The following is a 14,923-nucleotide window of genomic DNA, read 5'->3' as shown; positions in this document are numbered from 1 at the left end:
TTAATAAAACTGAAGCCAACAACATTTAAATGAATAATTATTTTTTATAAGAAAAATAAGTGGAAATTGAAACCTTCACAGCCTAGAAAGTATAAGAGATGGCACATCCAGTAAAATGGGGATTCTTCACAGACGTATTCCTGTAATCAAACCAAAGAAACCGAGTATTAGTTCTTGAAGCATTAGCGCACAGGCTTGCACACTTAAGTAACAAATTATCCATTTGTTTATCACTGAAATATTGCTGTTTTTAAAAACTAAAAAATCTGAATTAGTAAGCCACCCTAATTCAGAGTGTACTTAAGAAATGTAATAATTTACTTTGTGAAGTAGAGGAAGACACAGAGAACACGATTAAAGGTGGGGGAAACCGTCCCCGTGTAGTATGTACAGCTCAGGCCAAGCAGTAGCACTGAGGTACTGGTCGTAGGCATACAATGTACACTTTAGACACTGAAACAGTTTCCAGAGGGAGATTTTATGGGGTGGAACCTGAAGAAGTCATCGCGGGGGGACTGTAGACAGATGCAGAAGTGCGTTGTTGGTAAGTCGTCTGTTTATGTTTTGTCGGGTTTCATCTCTTCACTTTTCCTGCCAAGAGAGAAAGGCGTTAGCGCGCTGTCTAGTAGTCCCCTCCTGCAGTATTCTATGCTCTGTCGAGCCCATTGCCTGCCCCCTACTCACTCGTGTGTGATACAACCCCCCCCCCCCTCAGCCCAGACCCGTTGGGTTGTGCGTCCCAAATCGAGAAGTCAAAAACACGAGAAAGGGCATCAGCATTAGCCTGGAGAGAACCTCGGTGGTAAACAGTGAACCGATAAGGTTGCAAGTCCAAAAACCACCTGGTGATCCAAGGATTCAACTCCTTGTGTACAGCTCTCCACTGGAGAGCAGCATGGTCCGTGATCAGGGTGAATTCTCAACCCAAGAGGACCCTGCAGGGGTACGTGGGAGGTGGAGTCTGGAGGTGAGTGTGGGCATGTGTAGTCCCTGCAATGCATTGGCACACCCTGACCAGGGCAGTTTCCTGCCTCATGTCCTGTGCAGTAGGGGATAAGCCTTCGCCCTGCTGTGTCCCTAATTTGGATTTAGTGGATTTGAGAATACTCTCAATAAAGATGAACAAGTACAATTATTTAATTTTAATACTGATTCACATACATTCTCAAGAATACCCAATGAAGATAAAGGAGAACTGCTGTTGAAATTAAATCCAGGTATTGTTTCTTCATGGTTAAAGTTGTGAAAATCATGAATAAACTACTGTCTCATTCAGTTGAAACAAAAGCCTTGTTAGCTTTTAAAAATATGGATGATCAACTGGGACAACACAGCCATTTTTCAACATTTCCTAGGAGTATTCCTATGATGAAAGTCCACAAAGACAGATGCACCATCTCTTAGAGACAAGTCTTACCATTTTGCCTTCTTTGTCATCTAAGAACTTTAAAGTAAGAACATCCATTGTGTGATTGCATTCAGTGTAGTATGGATGAGGATTTGGTGTTATAATTGGCAGGTGTTTCTTTTGTCTCCTCCTTTATGATTTCAAGTATATATTGTTTGCAGTAAATGGTTCAATGGCAAATATTACATTTGATTTTGCTTTATACTTGCCATAATTGCACCTTCACGGTTTTGATTATTTTCTATGAACATTTTTGTGTATTCCCGGTATACCTTAACATCATATGGTATCAATTTGGTGACATTTAGTATTTATGATTATAAACTTATATTGTAAAAATGTATGGAATTTAAATTCTTAATAATGGTGCAGCAGATCTGAAAGAAGCAGGAGTTTATAGCCGAGTATTCTTGAGCAACTTATCCAATTTCCTCATTCAAGCTTTAGTTTGTAAATACAATCGAGTTAGGTACAAAGAAAGAAAATTTGAAGGATTATAATACAGGATATCTGTCGAGTAGATTCAAAAAAATGTGAATACCCGACTGACTGAACCTTCCCCAATCATCTGAACAATTGTACATGAAACAGATTTGTTTCTGACTGTGGGACATTTCTACTACACAAATATTGCACTTACATATAATGTACAGTAAGTTAAATAAATCTTTAAAAACTTTTGGCACAATTAATATGATTTGCCATTATTTTTTAAACTTAATATTTATTGTTGTAGTTTTAGTTCACATAATAAAATGAAAACAAAGCAAAAAAATTAGAAACATGGCAGTATTCATCTGAAGAAAAAACCTTCTCAATTCAATAACATTTCGTAAAAGGATTCCACGTTTCCAAGTCTTTGGAACCAGTGCACAAACCAGTGACACCATTTTCAACAGATAGCTGAGGCGATAATGACAAAGGCACTACATCAAACAGATTTCATTGTTTTCAGATGTTAGTAAAAATCCACATTACCTCAAATATTACATTCTTCAAGAGCTAACGTTGTTTAGTTCTATGAAAAGAAGGCCAATTGTGGATTGAACCTCCCATTTATGAAACTATTAGAAACAGCATTTAAATAATGGATCATCCACCACAAACAAGTCTAAAATATGTCACCTGAAATTTAAGATTTAAGAATAAGTATATACTGTAGATTCTGATCTTCTTCATAAATAGCCAGAAAATTTAAACTGAGTAGACAATTTTGTTTAAACGTTAATTTAAGGAAGCTTTAACTCTCAAACTGTGGCAGAAGTTATTTTGATAATTACTACAAAAAATTGCTGGAATACTGCTTGTTGACTTTCCAAAAACAATATATGCTGCACTGCAGCACGTATAATAAATACCATCAGAATTTTTGAGGTTTCTGTTTACTTTTAAATTCAAACAACCAACAATTGATGTTTACAAAAAAAAAAAAAAAATACCAACATTGATTAAGTAATGATTTTCAATTTGTAATCTGTGGTACAGTGTGATGCATCAAATCTCTGCAATTTGGAAGCCTACCTGTAGCACAACTTTAGTTGATCGGTTCTGACATACACACAGGTGTATTAAATTATTTGAAGAACCTGGCAAATTGCGATTCAGAAGATGAAGGGTATCTAGCCAGAATAATTTAAAATTAAATTAAGCATGATATGAATAGATAGAATGTAGATCTGGCAGCCAAAGTGCGTGTTTTAACCATCTGAAATTTCCAGAGGTCCATGATCTGTCAGGGATGCAGTGCAAGCAGATACTCAAAGTGTCAGCAGCAAAACTGGTCACATACAATATATAAGCTGTACTCTCACTCTCTCAAAATATATAGATTTTGATGGGAGACAACTCTGAATATAACATTGTGAGACAATGTAAATAGAAGTTCATTATGCACATTCAACTTCATGTACGTGTAAACATTGCCATTGGTTGCTCTAGTCTAGACAATGTGTGCAAACACACTTGCCTTTATTTCTACAAGATAGATTCTAAATAATGATTAAATACCTGCAATGTGACTAAAACATGATGGATGTATGTAGCCTGCTCCAACATATAGGATACGTTCTTCTTTTTCACTCACAGAGATATTACCAAAACACCAATTGCTTTGCAAGCACATTAAATGCGTTTTTCACATTATTTAAAAGTGTCTGTTCCAAGTTTGTATTATGGTAGACTTTTATCTGAATAATTAAACAAAAATAATGTACTGATTTATTCTCCATCATCAACAGAAATATTTAAATAGTCTACGTATTTGTATATCAGCAGTTCTAGCATTTGGAAATTAAATCTTATTTTAATAGAAGCCATTTATTATTAATGACTCTATTACTGCATTCCATAAAAGATTAATGAATTTTTGGATCCTTATCAATACTTAGTCTATATTTTTAAGTTGGAAATTTTTACTACTTCTTTTTAAATATTATTTTAAAACTTAAAAAGATTTCTCTGTAATAGAGATGTATTGAGTTTCCATTGATTTTGTGGCGCATATTCTGGTCTCTTTCAGTAGTCCTAGAAATGACTGAGATTACCACAGTTTGACAGTTAAGAAATTCCCAATAATAAAGAAATGTACACTTCACAGGATTTAAACTATTTTCTTCCAGCTTTACCCTCCAGTAAAACCCATCAGGAAGAAATCTGAACCTCAGTGGAGTACCTGCAGCTTCGAGTGAACAATCCTGTATGAGGAGAACACATGTCTGCTCTTCACTAATTAGGAATTTATGACAATCTTTTCCAAAACCAAGAGTTCTGACAATCTTCATTTACAGTTCTTTATCTTCTTTCAGGGCAAGAGTACCATGTGAATTAAAATATTTAGGTTAACTTTGAATTGTACAAGCTTTCATGCTTTTAGGATACAAACCAGAATCTTATTAATGTTTTACATTTTTGTGATGTTTCCTCAAAAATTCAAAAAATGTACATAGTCATGTCTCTTATAAAACAAAACACTTTTTAAAAATCTTACAGTAGGTTTGTGAATCACTCATTTACACATTATATATACCCATCTGTGTTCCATACTAAAATATATTGGGAAGAATTTGAACCATTCTAAAAGAGGGAGTCAAAATCATCCTAGTTCTATTACTGCACATCAGTCTGCTTAAAAACAAAGAAAAAAAACGATTATGTTTACAGAAATGCAATACAAATCGTGACATTACCTTGTACAATGTAACAATTTCATTTTGAGAACATAGTCACCTACAGTGGATGTATAATGCATAGCATTTACAGATGTAAATAATGAAAATAATATTGTAAAGCACAGAGGATAAGGCTTCAGTGTCTGCATTGACAAAATGAGAAGAAAAAACAATACAATCCGGACTATTACTGTTAAAAGAATTTAGCTATGTTTGACCTTCTACGTGCATGAACTTGATGAACAGTTTTCTTTATTATTACCTTGGTAAAGCTACTCAAAAGTGAGCACTATGTTTTAAAGAAGTTACAAAAGTTAATACCCTGCAGAAAAGATGCTGTATCAGATGATATTTTTCAAATACACCACAGTTAACAAAACAAGTTTTTTCTAGGTGTATATTATATATATATATATATATATATATATATATATATATATATATATATATATATATATATATATATATAGATAGATATATATAGATATCTATATGTTTAAAATAACCTTTTGGTCCATATGCAGAATATATGCAGTATGTACAGCTATACAGGTGCTACTATAGAAAGATTTCCCACTTTTTTTTTTTTTTAGTTACTTTACTTGAAAACACCATTCAAAGCATCCTAGTAAAAATACATCTACAAAAAGTACAGAGGACAGAATAATGAGATTCCCATATCAACGCAAAGAACTAATAAAACGAAATAACATAATAACCCACTAACACTCGGTTCTGTAAAGATTAAATAAAATCCTGTCAATAACTAAATGAATCTGTTGTGTAAACAGTTTTGTTTTACTTTCTATTAAATTCCAGAAGAAATTAACAGCTGACGGCTCGTATCTACAAGATTATGCACCTAAATCTGAGGTCATGTACTAATTATTCCCTTCAACCAAGATTTACTTTATTATTAGTAAAACTGGTTTATAAATCTTGAAGTCTTACATGGATAGTGAAAGCGGCCAACACAAATCTACCCAGTTATATATTCCAAAGAAAACAGAAAAAAAAGCTCACCTACCCACCCTTCCCTATCAATGGCCTCCAAAAGTACTTTGTTAATGGGGGCACTGTAGGAGCAGCATTGGAGAGTTCACAGAATCACATGATGTTATTGTTAAGATGCCTTAGTGTCTACTAATTTACAGTATCAGCTTACTGTTGAAATGGACAGACAACAGATGACCATGCACCTGTTCCCACAGAATGTGCATCACATTGAGAAGACAACAGTGTGATTTTGATATCCCAAGACCAAAACCTGATGGTGTATTGACTGTAAATTCTGTAAACAAAGGTTTCATGGTCCTTCAAGTACAGAAGAAAATGCAACAGTTATCAATGGTTCAGGCTATGTTTGGCAACGGCCTGGATACGCTGCTGAAGCAAGTGTGCAGTACCTCTTAAAAAGGCAGCTTTCACGCTTTTAACACTTAGTCCTCCACCTGTTTTCCTGTCAGATGCACACAAAATAAGAACAAGACTAAGTCCTGTGGACTTTTCAGTCTGGCCTCCTAGTTGATTTTAGGGTAGATCTTTTCATAGAAAAAGTTTTGTGCTAGAAGATATAGCTCTCCATCCTTTTCTCGCACAGCATGTGCCCTGACAAACTGAAATTGTTCCAAAGCAAATTCATAAAATTCATTCTCCATTTTCCAGATCTCTGACTGTTGCAGTTTAGTGATGGACTCCTTGGTAGGTGGCTTCTTCTCAGTTGTTTTTCTAAGGTGTGACTTCTTCCCTGGAATTACAAAACAGGAACATTTTAGACATTGCCTCAGTTAATTACGGATGGATAAATCAATCAGTTTATAAATAATATGTGTGTAAATATTTATACATATCAAAATATCCATTATCTCAACCTGCTAAGTCACTGAAACCCAGTAACATTTTTGGTTTACATGCATAGATAGTAACTTCTATTAAGGGCAACTTTAACAAGCTCAGAGTTAGCTGCAAATCATTTCTGTCATTTTCCTTAAATATCTCTCTATTATAAAAAGAAATCCTGTCCTGGAAAGCAAAAGCAATGCGACGATACGTGATCTTCTCGGAAAACATTTAAAAGACCCGCGAGACCAAAGAGACTTGCCACGGTGCGTCTTGCGGGGACCGTAAACATGAGACTTGGTGCCAAGAGATTGTCCCAGGGCCATAGCAAAAAAGGACAGCAGCTGTACAGGCTTTAAAAAGGTCGAATGGCAGCGCGACAGCAGCCCCCCCACCCCACCCCGACAACGCGAGCTGCGTTACATGTCCTGCAAGAAAGAATTTAACCACGCCCGGGGCCAGAAATAAAGGACAAGTATTGTTTTTACAACGTCACGCGAGACCAGGCAGTGAGCCATCATTTAAAAGGAGTCCACAGACATCTAACCAAGCAGTTGTTGGATTGCTTTTGGCAGACAAGCATCATGTGTTCCCAACTCTTAAAACAACAACATGCGACAGGCAGAAGGGACAGCTCGCAAGCAGCAGAAAGACAGCAAATGATCCAAAGACATATCCTTAGCGTGTGTTCAGACGCCCCAACACAACACGAGTAGCATTATATGTGTGGCAAGAGGGATGATGTAACCATGCGCGGGGCCAGAAATAAAGGACAAGTATTGTTTTTACAAAAGTTTTTAAAGTAAAAGTGAAAATAAGGCATATGTAACAATTCCCAAGAAAATAACAATCTCTTTAAATTGTAGATTGCCTGCCTAAGGTAAAGTCATCCCTGATGACTGGGGACGTGGGAATGAGGGGTCCTTTCATTGGATTAGCGCTATTTCAGATATGGAATGGCAAAATGGGGGAGGCAGCTTGATGAATGAGGTCTCCAGGACTTAAAACAAATCTAAATCATATTATGTGATATCATCTAATGTAAAATTCTACTCCGTACTTCTAGAATTTTTATTTGTATACTGTATTGGGAATTTATTCTGTTCTATGTATTGTACAGTATTGCATTGACCCCCTTCTTTTTGACACCCACTGCACGCCCAACCTACCTGGAAAGGGGTCTCTCTTTGAACAGCCTTTCCTCAAGGTTTCTTCCATTTTTTCCCCACAAGGTTTGTTTTTTTTTGGGAGTTTTTTCTGGTCTTCTTAGAGGGTCAAGGCTGGGGGGCTGTCAGGAGGCAGGGCCTGATAAGCCCATTGCGGCACTTCTTGTGTGATTTTGGGCCATACAAAAAATAAACTGTATTGAATTGTATATCCGGTAAACCAAACACGGGGGCTGGCGAGCGAAGCAAGCAGGCGGCAGAGCCCCCTAGTATTAAACTAAAGAAAGGCTCCTCTTTAGCAGCATTCACATAAATTCAGTGCAGAATCTGAATATGTACTTTAAGTTGATTTGCAGCACACATAACCATGCACTTTATGAGAAAAGACAGATTATTTGTGGTGGAATATTTTGAATCCTTTTCCTCATACAGAGTATCGTAGCAGATTACCAATAAATTACCAGGTCAAGGGAATGAGTAAAGAAAGTAGAGTCAAGAATCCTGGTAAAGTCAACCCAGCAATCTTGTAGATAGTGATGAGCAAAACGATTTGTGTGGAAATGAATTTGAAAAAAAATTGTGAAAATAAATAGTTTTTGCTTCCAGGAAAATGTGGGCGATTAACTCAAAGGTTATTAGATCCTGTCTGAAGGAGTTTTCTCCTGCATTAAATTACACACGTGTCTGCCTCTCATTTAGTATTTAAATAAAGATTTCCAGTTGGAGGTTGAATCATCCGACTTATTTGTAGAAATTTCGTTGAACCATCAAATGTCTTGGTAGTATAATGCCCACTTTTCCATATATGATAACAAATTTCATCATAATCCTAATGATGCAACAAAGACAGAAATTAAACTCTGACCTCCAAAGTGCTCAAAGTATTCATAGTCTCAACCTAATCTGCAGGAATCAATAAATATTAAAGAGTGGTTGCTAGGTAACATTACTGGTAACAGTTAGGCTGGACTAAGTGTACTAATACTACAAGTATTGTTAATCAGCTTTCTTTGACCACAGAAGCAAGTCTAATCTTTTTTATTGTTTTGCTGATTATAACACATGCTGTATCATATTATACTGTACTTGCATTAACTTTTTTCCTTTGATGCCCTGCAAAGGTAATGGCAATGGCATTAACAGTTCCTTGCAAGTAATCTGTAAATTTTCTCTGCATGGGAGAATATTAAAAGTAGTTGAAAAAAATGTTCCTTATTAGATAACGGGATCAGGAGTTCTGCTTCTCCTGTTTATATTAGATAAGTACCATAAGCCTAAAAATACATGATTCTCATGGTCTAGTGCACATTTCTGTGTGCTTTGATTTTGGAAAACTACATTAGGACAGAAAACATGGGTTGCTAGGTTCTCCTAGGAGCCAGGAAAAAAATAGTTACACTCAAGATGCTCCGCAGAGTGTGTCTCACTAGGGAGTGAAGTCCTGTATTGAAGTCAGCAAGTGACCTTATAAAACATCCCAAGTGAAAAGCTGAATTCTTTGTGAAGTGGGTTTTGAATGACAGAAGACACCTTTCTGGTGAGCCAAACGAATGATTACTCCCAGGAGTTCACTCTGCACTGAAGACCTTTATGCTGACCCACAGAAAAGCTTGTACAATACAACTGTTATTGCACCACCCCCAGGAGAGTTTCCAAACCATATCTGAAAAGAAACCAATCCAAAAGCAACAACTACGTCAGAATCAAAACTCAAACTCTCAGCTTCTCACAAAAGAATTTATGATAGCCATTAAACTAAATATGCCACATGCCCAGCTGTGTGCTATAACTACACTATACTCACTGAACAGAAACATAGTGCCAAGATACAATACACTACATCTGAACAGTTGGGGGTTAGCAAATAAATACACAGAGTACATTTCAGCTTCTCACTGGAGGCACCAAAGTTCTCTTTTAAAAATATGGTTTAGACTATTCACTATATCTATATATACACACACACATATATACATATACTGTACATAAATAGTCCCATGTGTGATCAAATGCTGCTGACTGCTTCAGAAAATCAAGCCCCCTTACCAAGAACTACAAAAATTTAACATTTTATATAATTAGATGCATATGTATGGATGGATGAGTTTAGTGGGGTAGGCTAGTGCTCCCACATGATCCTGAAATTGTATTACAAGAGTTCAGTAAATAAATGAATGGGTAAATACAATTGAAAAGTAAGTTGCTTTGGGTAAAGACACCTGCTTAAAATACAACAATAAAATTGAAGACAATAATAAATTCCTTTCTCCAGTACAGGATTGTGGGATGAAGGAGCCTGTCCAAGCAGTATAACGTGCAAAGCAAATGTGGATAGGCTGCCATTCCATTGCAGAGGCAGACTCAGACATATGTCAGGTCAATTTAGATTTGTCAATCCACCTTAATGTGTTTCTTTGGACTATGGAAGGTCAGTGGCATTCCTGTTGGAAGGGCTTGGAAGTTATTTTTGAACAGATGGCACCCCAAATTTGAAATCACAAATGGGGTCTAAGTGCTATGAGACAGCAGTGCTGTGCAAAATAACAGTAATTTCCTTTGTGATTGTGTGTTTTTGATTTGATTCCACCTGATCATTTGTGCATTTGGGGTGGAGTGGTGGCTCTTAGGCTAGGCATCTGCACTGGCAATCAGAAGGTTGCCGGTTGGAATCCCGTAAATGCCAATAGGGACTCTGCTCTGTTGAGCCCTTGAGCAAGGCCCTTAATCTGCAATTGCTGAGTGCTTTGAGTAGTGAGAAAAGCGCTATATAAATGCAAAAAATTATTATTATTACTTCACTGGTTAAAATAACTTCATTGAGATCTTCTGATCAAAACCACGGCTATGACAAACAGCATCTCCACTTTCCCATACAATGCCAACTGGTATGCTGAGCAAGAATGGAAAATTGACCCCATTTCAAATGTATTTTTATATATTTAATAGATTAGGATGATCTTACCTTATTAACCTGAAATATGAAAGGGTTTATATTGACAAATGATAAGTCACTGAAGTAAAATTGACCATTTTATTCATAGTAACCAACCATGACTAGTATGTTGTGTTATAAATCTAAAGCTCAATAGTGACTGAAACATGCATATTTCTCTCTCAATAGACATTTTGTTGTGTGATATTAAGAAAAATTAATAACTGGGGGGTTCGGAGGATGCGCAGATTACGATGAACCACCTGAATTGGGACCAGAGGGCAGCTGGTGAAACCTCAGCATCACACTGGAAAAGTGTTTTTTTTGGGTTTTTTTGTTTTTTTTAACAGCGGCTGGAGTGCCAATCCAGCCACCAACTCCCACGTTTTCTCTGCAAGTTGTAGGACCTGCTTGCAGGGTTTGATGCAGGTTAACGTCATACCCAGGACAAAGCAACTGCGGTTTAAGGGCCTTGCTCAAGGGCCCAATGGATTACAGTTCATTCTGGCATTTATGGGATTGGAACTGGCAAACTTCAGATTGCCAGTGCAGATCCCTAGCCTCAGAGCCACCACTCTGCCCTAATAACAAATGAAACAAATACATTTTTTGGGATAATTATTTTTAAAGCTTTGCACATGTAAAAAAATTAAATAAATTGAATCGACTCTTAATATTACAACAGTGTTTAAATAAATAAATACAAAACAAATCTATTAAAAGTCAATTTACTGAAGTCAATTTGCACCATACAAAAATCAATTGCTATAGTAGACAATAACAATAACCAAAAAGATTTCATGTGAAACCTGTTTCTGTTTATTTTGAGACAGGGAGATTAACCCAAATAAAATCAAGTATTTTGCAGGTATCCTCTATTACAGTTAAGATGTAATGTAGAAGTCTGCAGGTACCAACAATAGACAGTCAAGATTTGTGAGAATGAATAACAAGAGTGGCAAAATGTTGTTTTTTTATCTGCATTTTACAAATATTCTGAGAATGTGCTGGTAAACACTGTGAGGAAGTACTGTAAAGGCCAGCCAAGGCAGTAAATCAAGGGCTGGATTTGCAAAAGAAGAATCTGATCAGGATGGACATTGGGTTAAACATGGTTTCATATGTCCATTATAAGTTTCTGTTACCTTGATGGATTATTTCTTAGTATGTTTATATACAGTAAATAGTTATCTGATTATATTTTTATCAGTGTTTCACTTGATACTTGTATAACAAGTATTGAACATGATGTAACCCTAATTACAGAATACTGACAAATGTGAAGATACTGTAAAACAACCCACTATATATTATATAAATCAACTGAGCTGGGTTTAGGTTAGACCAAGTCCTAACATAACAAAGAGTGGGCCACATATCACCACAGGCCAAGGCTTAAAATTACTTGTGCAAAATCTGCACAAGTTCTCTTCTGGTTATGCGATTCTGATCTCAGAGCTCAAAGATTTGCAGATTATGATAACTGCCAACCCTAAATTGGTGAGTGCGTGTGCCCAAGGTTGGTTCCTACCTTGTGCCCAATGCTGCCAGGACAGAAACCTGTAAATCATAGTCCTAAACAAGATAGGTAGGTGGGTGAATGAACTGATGAAAAAATGACATAGGCACTATATTAGTTATTACAAAGTCTAGGCATTGTGATGTCAGGAGTTACAATACATGTTTTTTGACCCTTTAAATATTCCAAGCACTTTCACATTAGTCAATAAATTACATTATCATTGCCAAAACAGAAAAAGTAGTGTCAGCATTTGTCCAGTGGGCCCAGAACTAATTTGATTGATATGTGATACAGTAAGTTAAAGAGAATTTAAATTATACAGATAACTGCACAATCACATTAACCTTCTGGATAAATGATTACTGTAATTTCGTCTACTTAAGTAAGACTCTGCTTTATTTCAATAAGAACCGCTTTATTTCAATAATAAGCAGGTCTTCAAAACAGGTATCCATACAGTGGGAGCCAAACAGTTCATTATGTAAGACAACAGACAACACAACAATGGCTACTGCCCTATTACTGAAGTATTATCTCCAATTTGTTGCCATTCTGACAAAACACAAGTCTAATAAAAGCTAAGTAGGCTTTCATATAAGAAGAAGATATTGTAAACTGATCTAAAATAAACTCTTAAGTGTATTGCAGATTTATTCTAGTTAGTGAGGATATTGCCAAACATAGTAAAATCTTGACTGTGGAAAAGATTAGGTGCAGAAAGGGTGATAAATCAGCTCTGATACTGAAAGCACTTCAGCCCTAATTCACTTTAATTTTTCTATCTTTTGATTAATGGGTGCACTAGTTTACCATTCTTTTTGATTTTACTTAACATCAGTAATTTTTCAAAATTGAATGAATTTTCTTTTGTTCGACTTTCACTTAAATAAAAAAAAAACCAATGCTAAGTGTTCAGTATTATCACAATGTTATGTTGTACACTAACAAGAAGATGCATGTAGAACTTGGTATGCTTACAGATTACAACAAGGTACAATTTCAAAAATGGATTTTATTGTTATAAGTGTGAGTGCTGCCATTCAGTTGTGAGTTGGGGTTGGCTTCCCAGTGTTAGCAAAAGTGATGTGTTGGGATTGTGGGGAAGACATTAATTTTAATTTATCACCAAATGCATGCAAAGGACGACACAAAACTCATTCGCTTTCCATTTTGTGGATCAGGCAAATTAATGTGTTATTTACTGAATGATAAGTCTAACACACACTCACTTTAATAAAAAAAAATAGTATAATATATTCATAACATAGCAATAACAAAATATAGATGTGGGTGTATGCATGCAGGACAATAAACAACAGAAAACAAATTTTACGCGGACTTAGTTTCTTTCTCTATTTCTCTCATACATGGAGTACATAATTATATTTCTATGTTTTTAATTCTTGTAGAACAAATTGCACAAGAACTGACTTTTAAATTCTTTTCTCAAGATTTCCGTTTCTGGTCCCTTAGTTGGTCAAATGGGTAAGGGCTTGTTTAGTTTACAAGTATCCGGGCCCCTGCATATTTGGATGAAGATGGAGCTTCTTCTCCCAGAGCTCGTCTTAGTGAGTTTGTGTGTGTGTGGAATCAGAAAGTTTGGAGTTGCTGTGTTGCAAGTCTGTTGGAAGGAGCTTGTGTTCTCCTGAGTTAAGGTTTTCTATTGAATTATGAGAAAGAAAGTTGTTATCGGTTTACTTGAAACAGAGGGGATTACTTTCAGGTAATGTAACACCAATGTAATATTATAATTAAAATAAAATTGATAAATATCTTCTGTGAATTTTCAGGTAGAGGTTTTAAGGTATAGTAATTCTACTCTCTAATCATGGTGGCAGAAAGTTGCGACACACTGACTAGTACATTCAAATAATAATTTCATCATACTCTGTACATGTGGCGATAATGACTCTATGAACCTACAACATCTAACTGTTAAATGGCAGAATTAGGGAGCAGGGAGTTTTAAATATACCTGTTCTGTAAAGCTCAGTGGCACCTCTGAAGAAACGTGGTAGAGCAGCCTCCAGCATCATGATGAAATCTTCCAGCTCCTCAGTGACGCCGACAAGTAAGTATTCATTTACCAGGTTGTATTTGGCTTGGTCTAATGCCCATCTGCTTCCAACATTCCTGTATTGACAAAGCAATAACATAAAATTATGTCCACATAAAAATAAAATACCCAAAGGCTATGAACCATACAGACACTGGAGCCTCTGTCAAACACACTACCAAAATAACAACACATAAATAAATAATTAAAACATTATTATTGATTCATTGCCAATCCTAATGGAGCAGAAAACACTTGTTTTAACAAAAGAAAGCAAAAAAAAAATAGTGATGGCCTGATCAGGATTTTTACTACTCCATAAACACACTCATAAATCAATGTGACTTTTTGGTCTATGCCACGATCTGAGTTGGCACCTTTAGGCTGGCTGTCGAGCTTTTAAGAAAAAAGTGCAACTAATGGTTTAAGCACCGGTTAACAGCCATATCACAAAATGATCAAATACCTTAAAGACTTTTTAAGCACATCTAAAAGAATACTACAGTGACCAGATCAAATAATATTAATTAAACAACTAGAATAAAAATGACTAACAAAGAAAAATAGTTCCTGTCAGATCCCTGCTCATACACTTCAATGCTTAAACAAGGAGCATCACAAAAACAGACACAAAGTACTTTTTATACAGCATACCCAGTACTTTGTGTCAGTGGTGCAATATATTTACACCTTTTGCTGGGACTGACAAAATCAGGACCACTAACATAATGTACAGATTAAGAAATGTGCAAACACACTTTTTGAATTATATCATGAGCCCACATCTGTTTAAAAATGAGCGGCATTGTGGCTGTAGAACACACAGAGTAGCT

The 14,923-nt window shown here is 35.9% G+C and overlaps 1 protein-coding gene across 2 annotated transcripts in view; it reads right to left on the bottom strand.

Moving 5' to 3' along the window:
- Nucleotides 1-5,152: 5,152 nt before the first annotated feature.
- LOC114659136 (heparan sulfate 2-O-sulfotransferase 1) overlaps nucleotides 5,153-14,923 on the bottom strand; it is a 377,317-nt gene continuing 367,546 nt past the window's right edge. For both annotated transcript variants that reach the window (XM_028811399.2, XM_028811400.2), the window contains 2 exons: nucleotides 14,010-14,167; nucleotides 5,153-6,322 (listed from right to left, as the gene is read on the bottom strand). In XM_028811399.2, coding sequence (XP_028667232.1) covers nucleotides 6,096-6,322; nucleotides 14,010-14,167 — 385 coding nt within the window. In that variant the 3' untranslated portion in view covers nucleotides 5,153-6,095. The remainder of the gene's footprint in view (nucleotides 6,323-14,009; nucleotides 14,168-14,923) is intronic.

This window comes from Erpetoichthys calabaricus, chromosome 10 (assembly GCF_900747795.2).
Source record: "Erpetoichthys calabaricus chromosome 10, fErpCal1.3, whole genome shotgun sequence".
Taxonomy (NCBI): Eukaryota; Metazoa; Chordata; class Cladistia; order Polypteriformes; family Polypteridae; genus Erpetoichthys; species Erpetoichthys calabaricus.
Note: the sequence above shows the minus strand (reverse complement) of the source record. Positions and strands in the feature narration are given on the sequence as shown.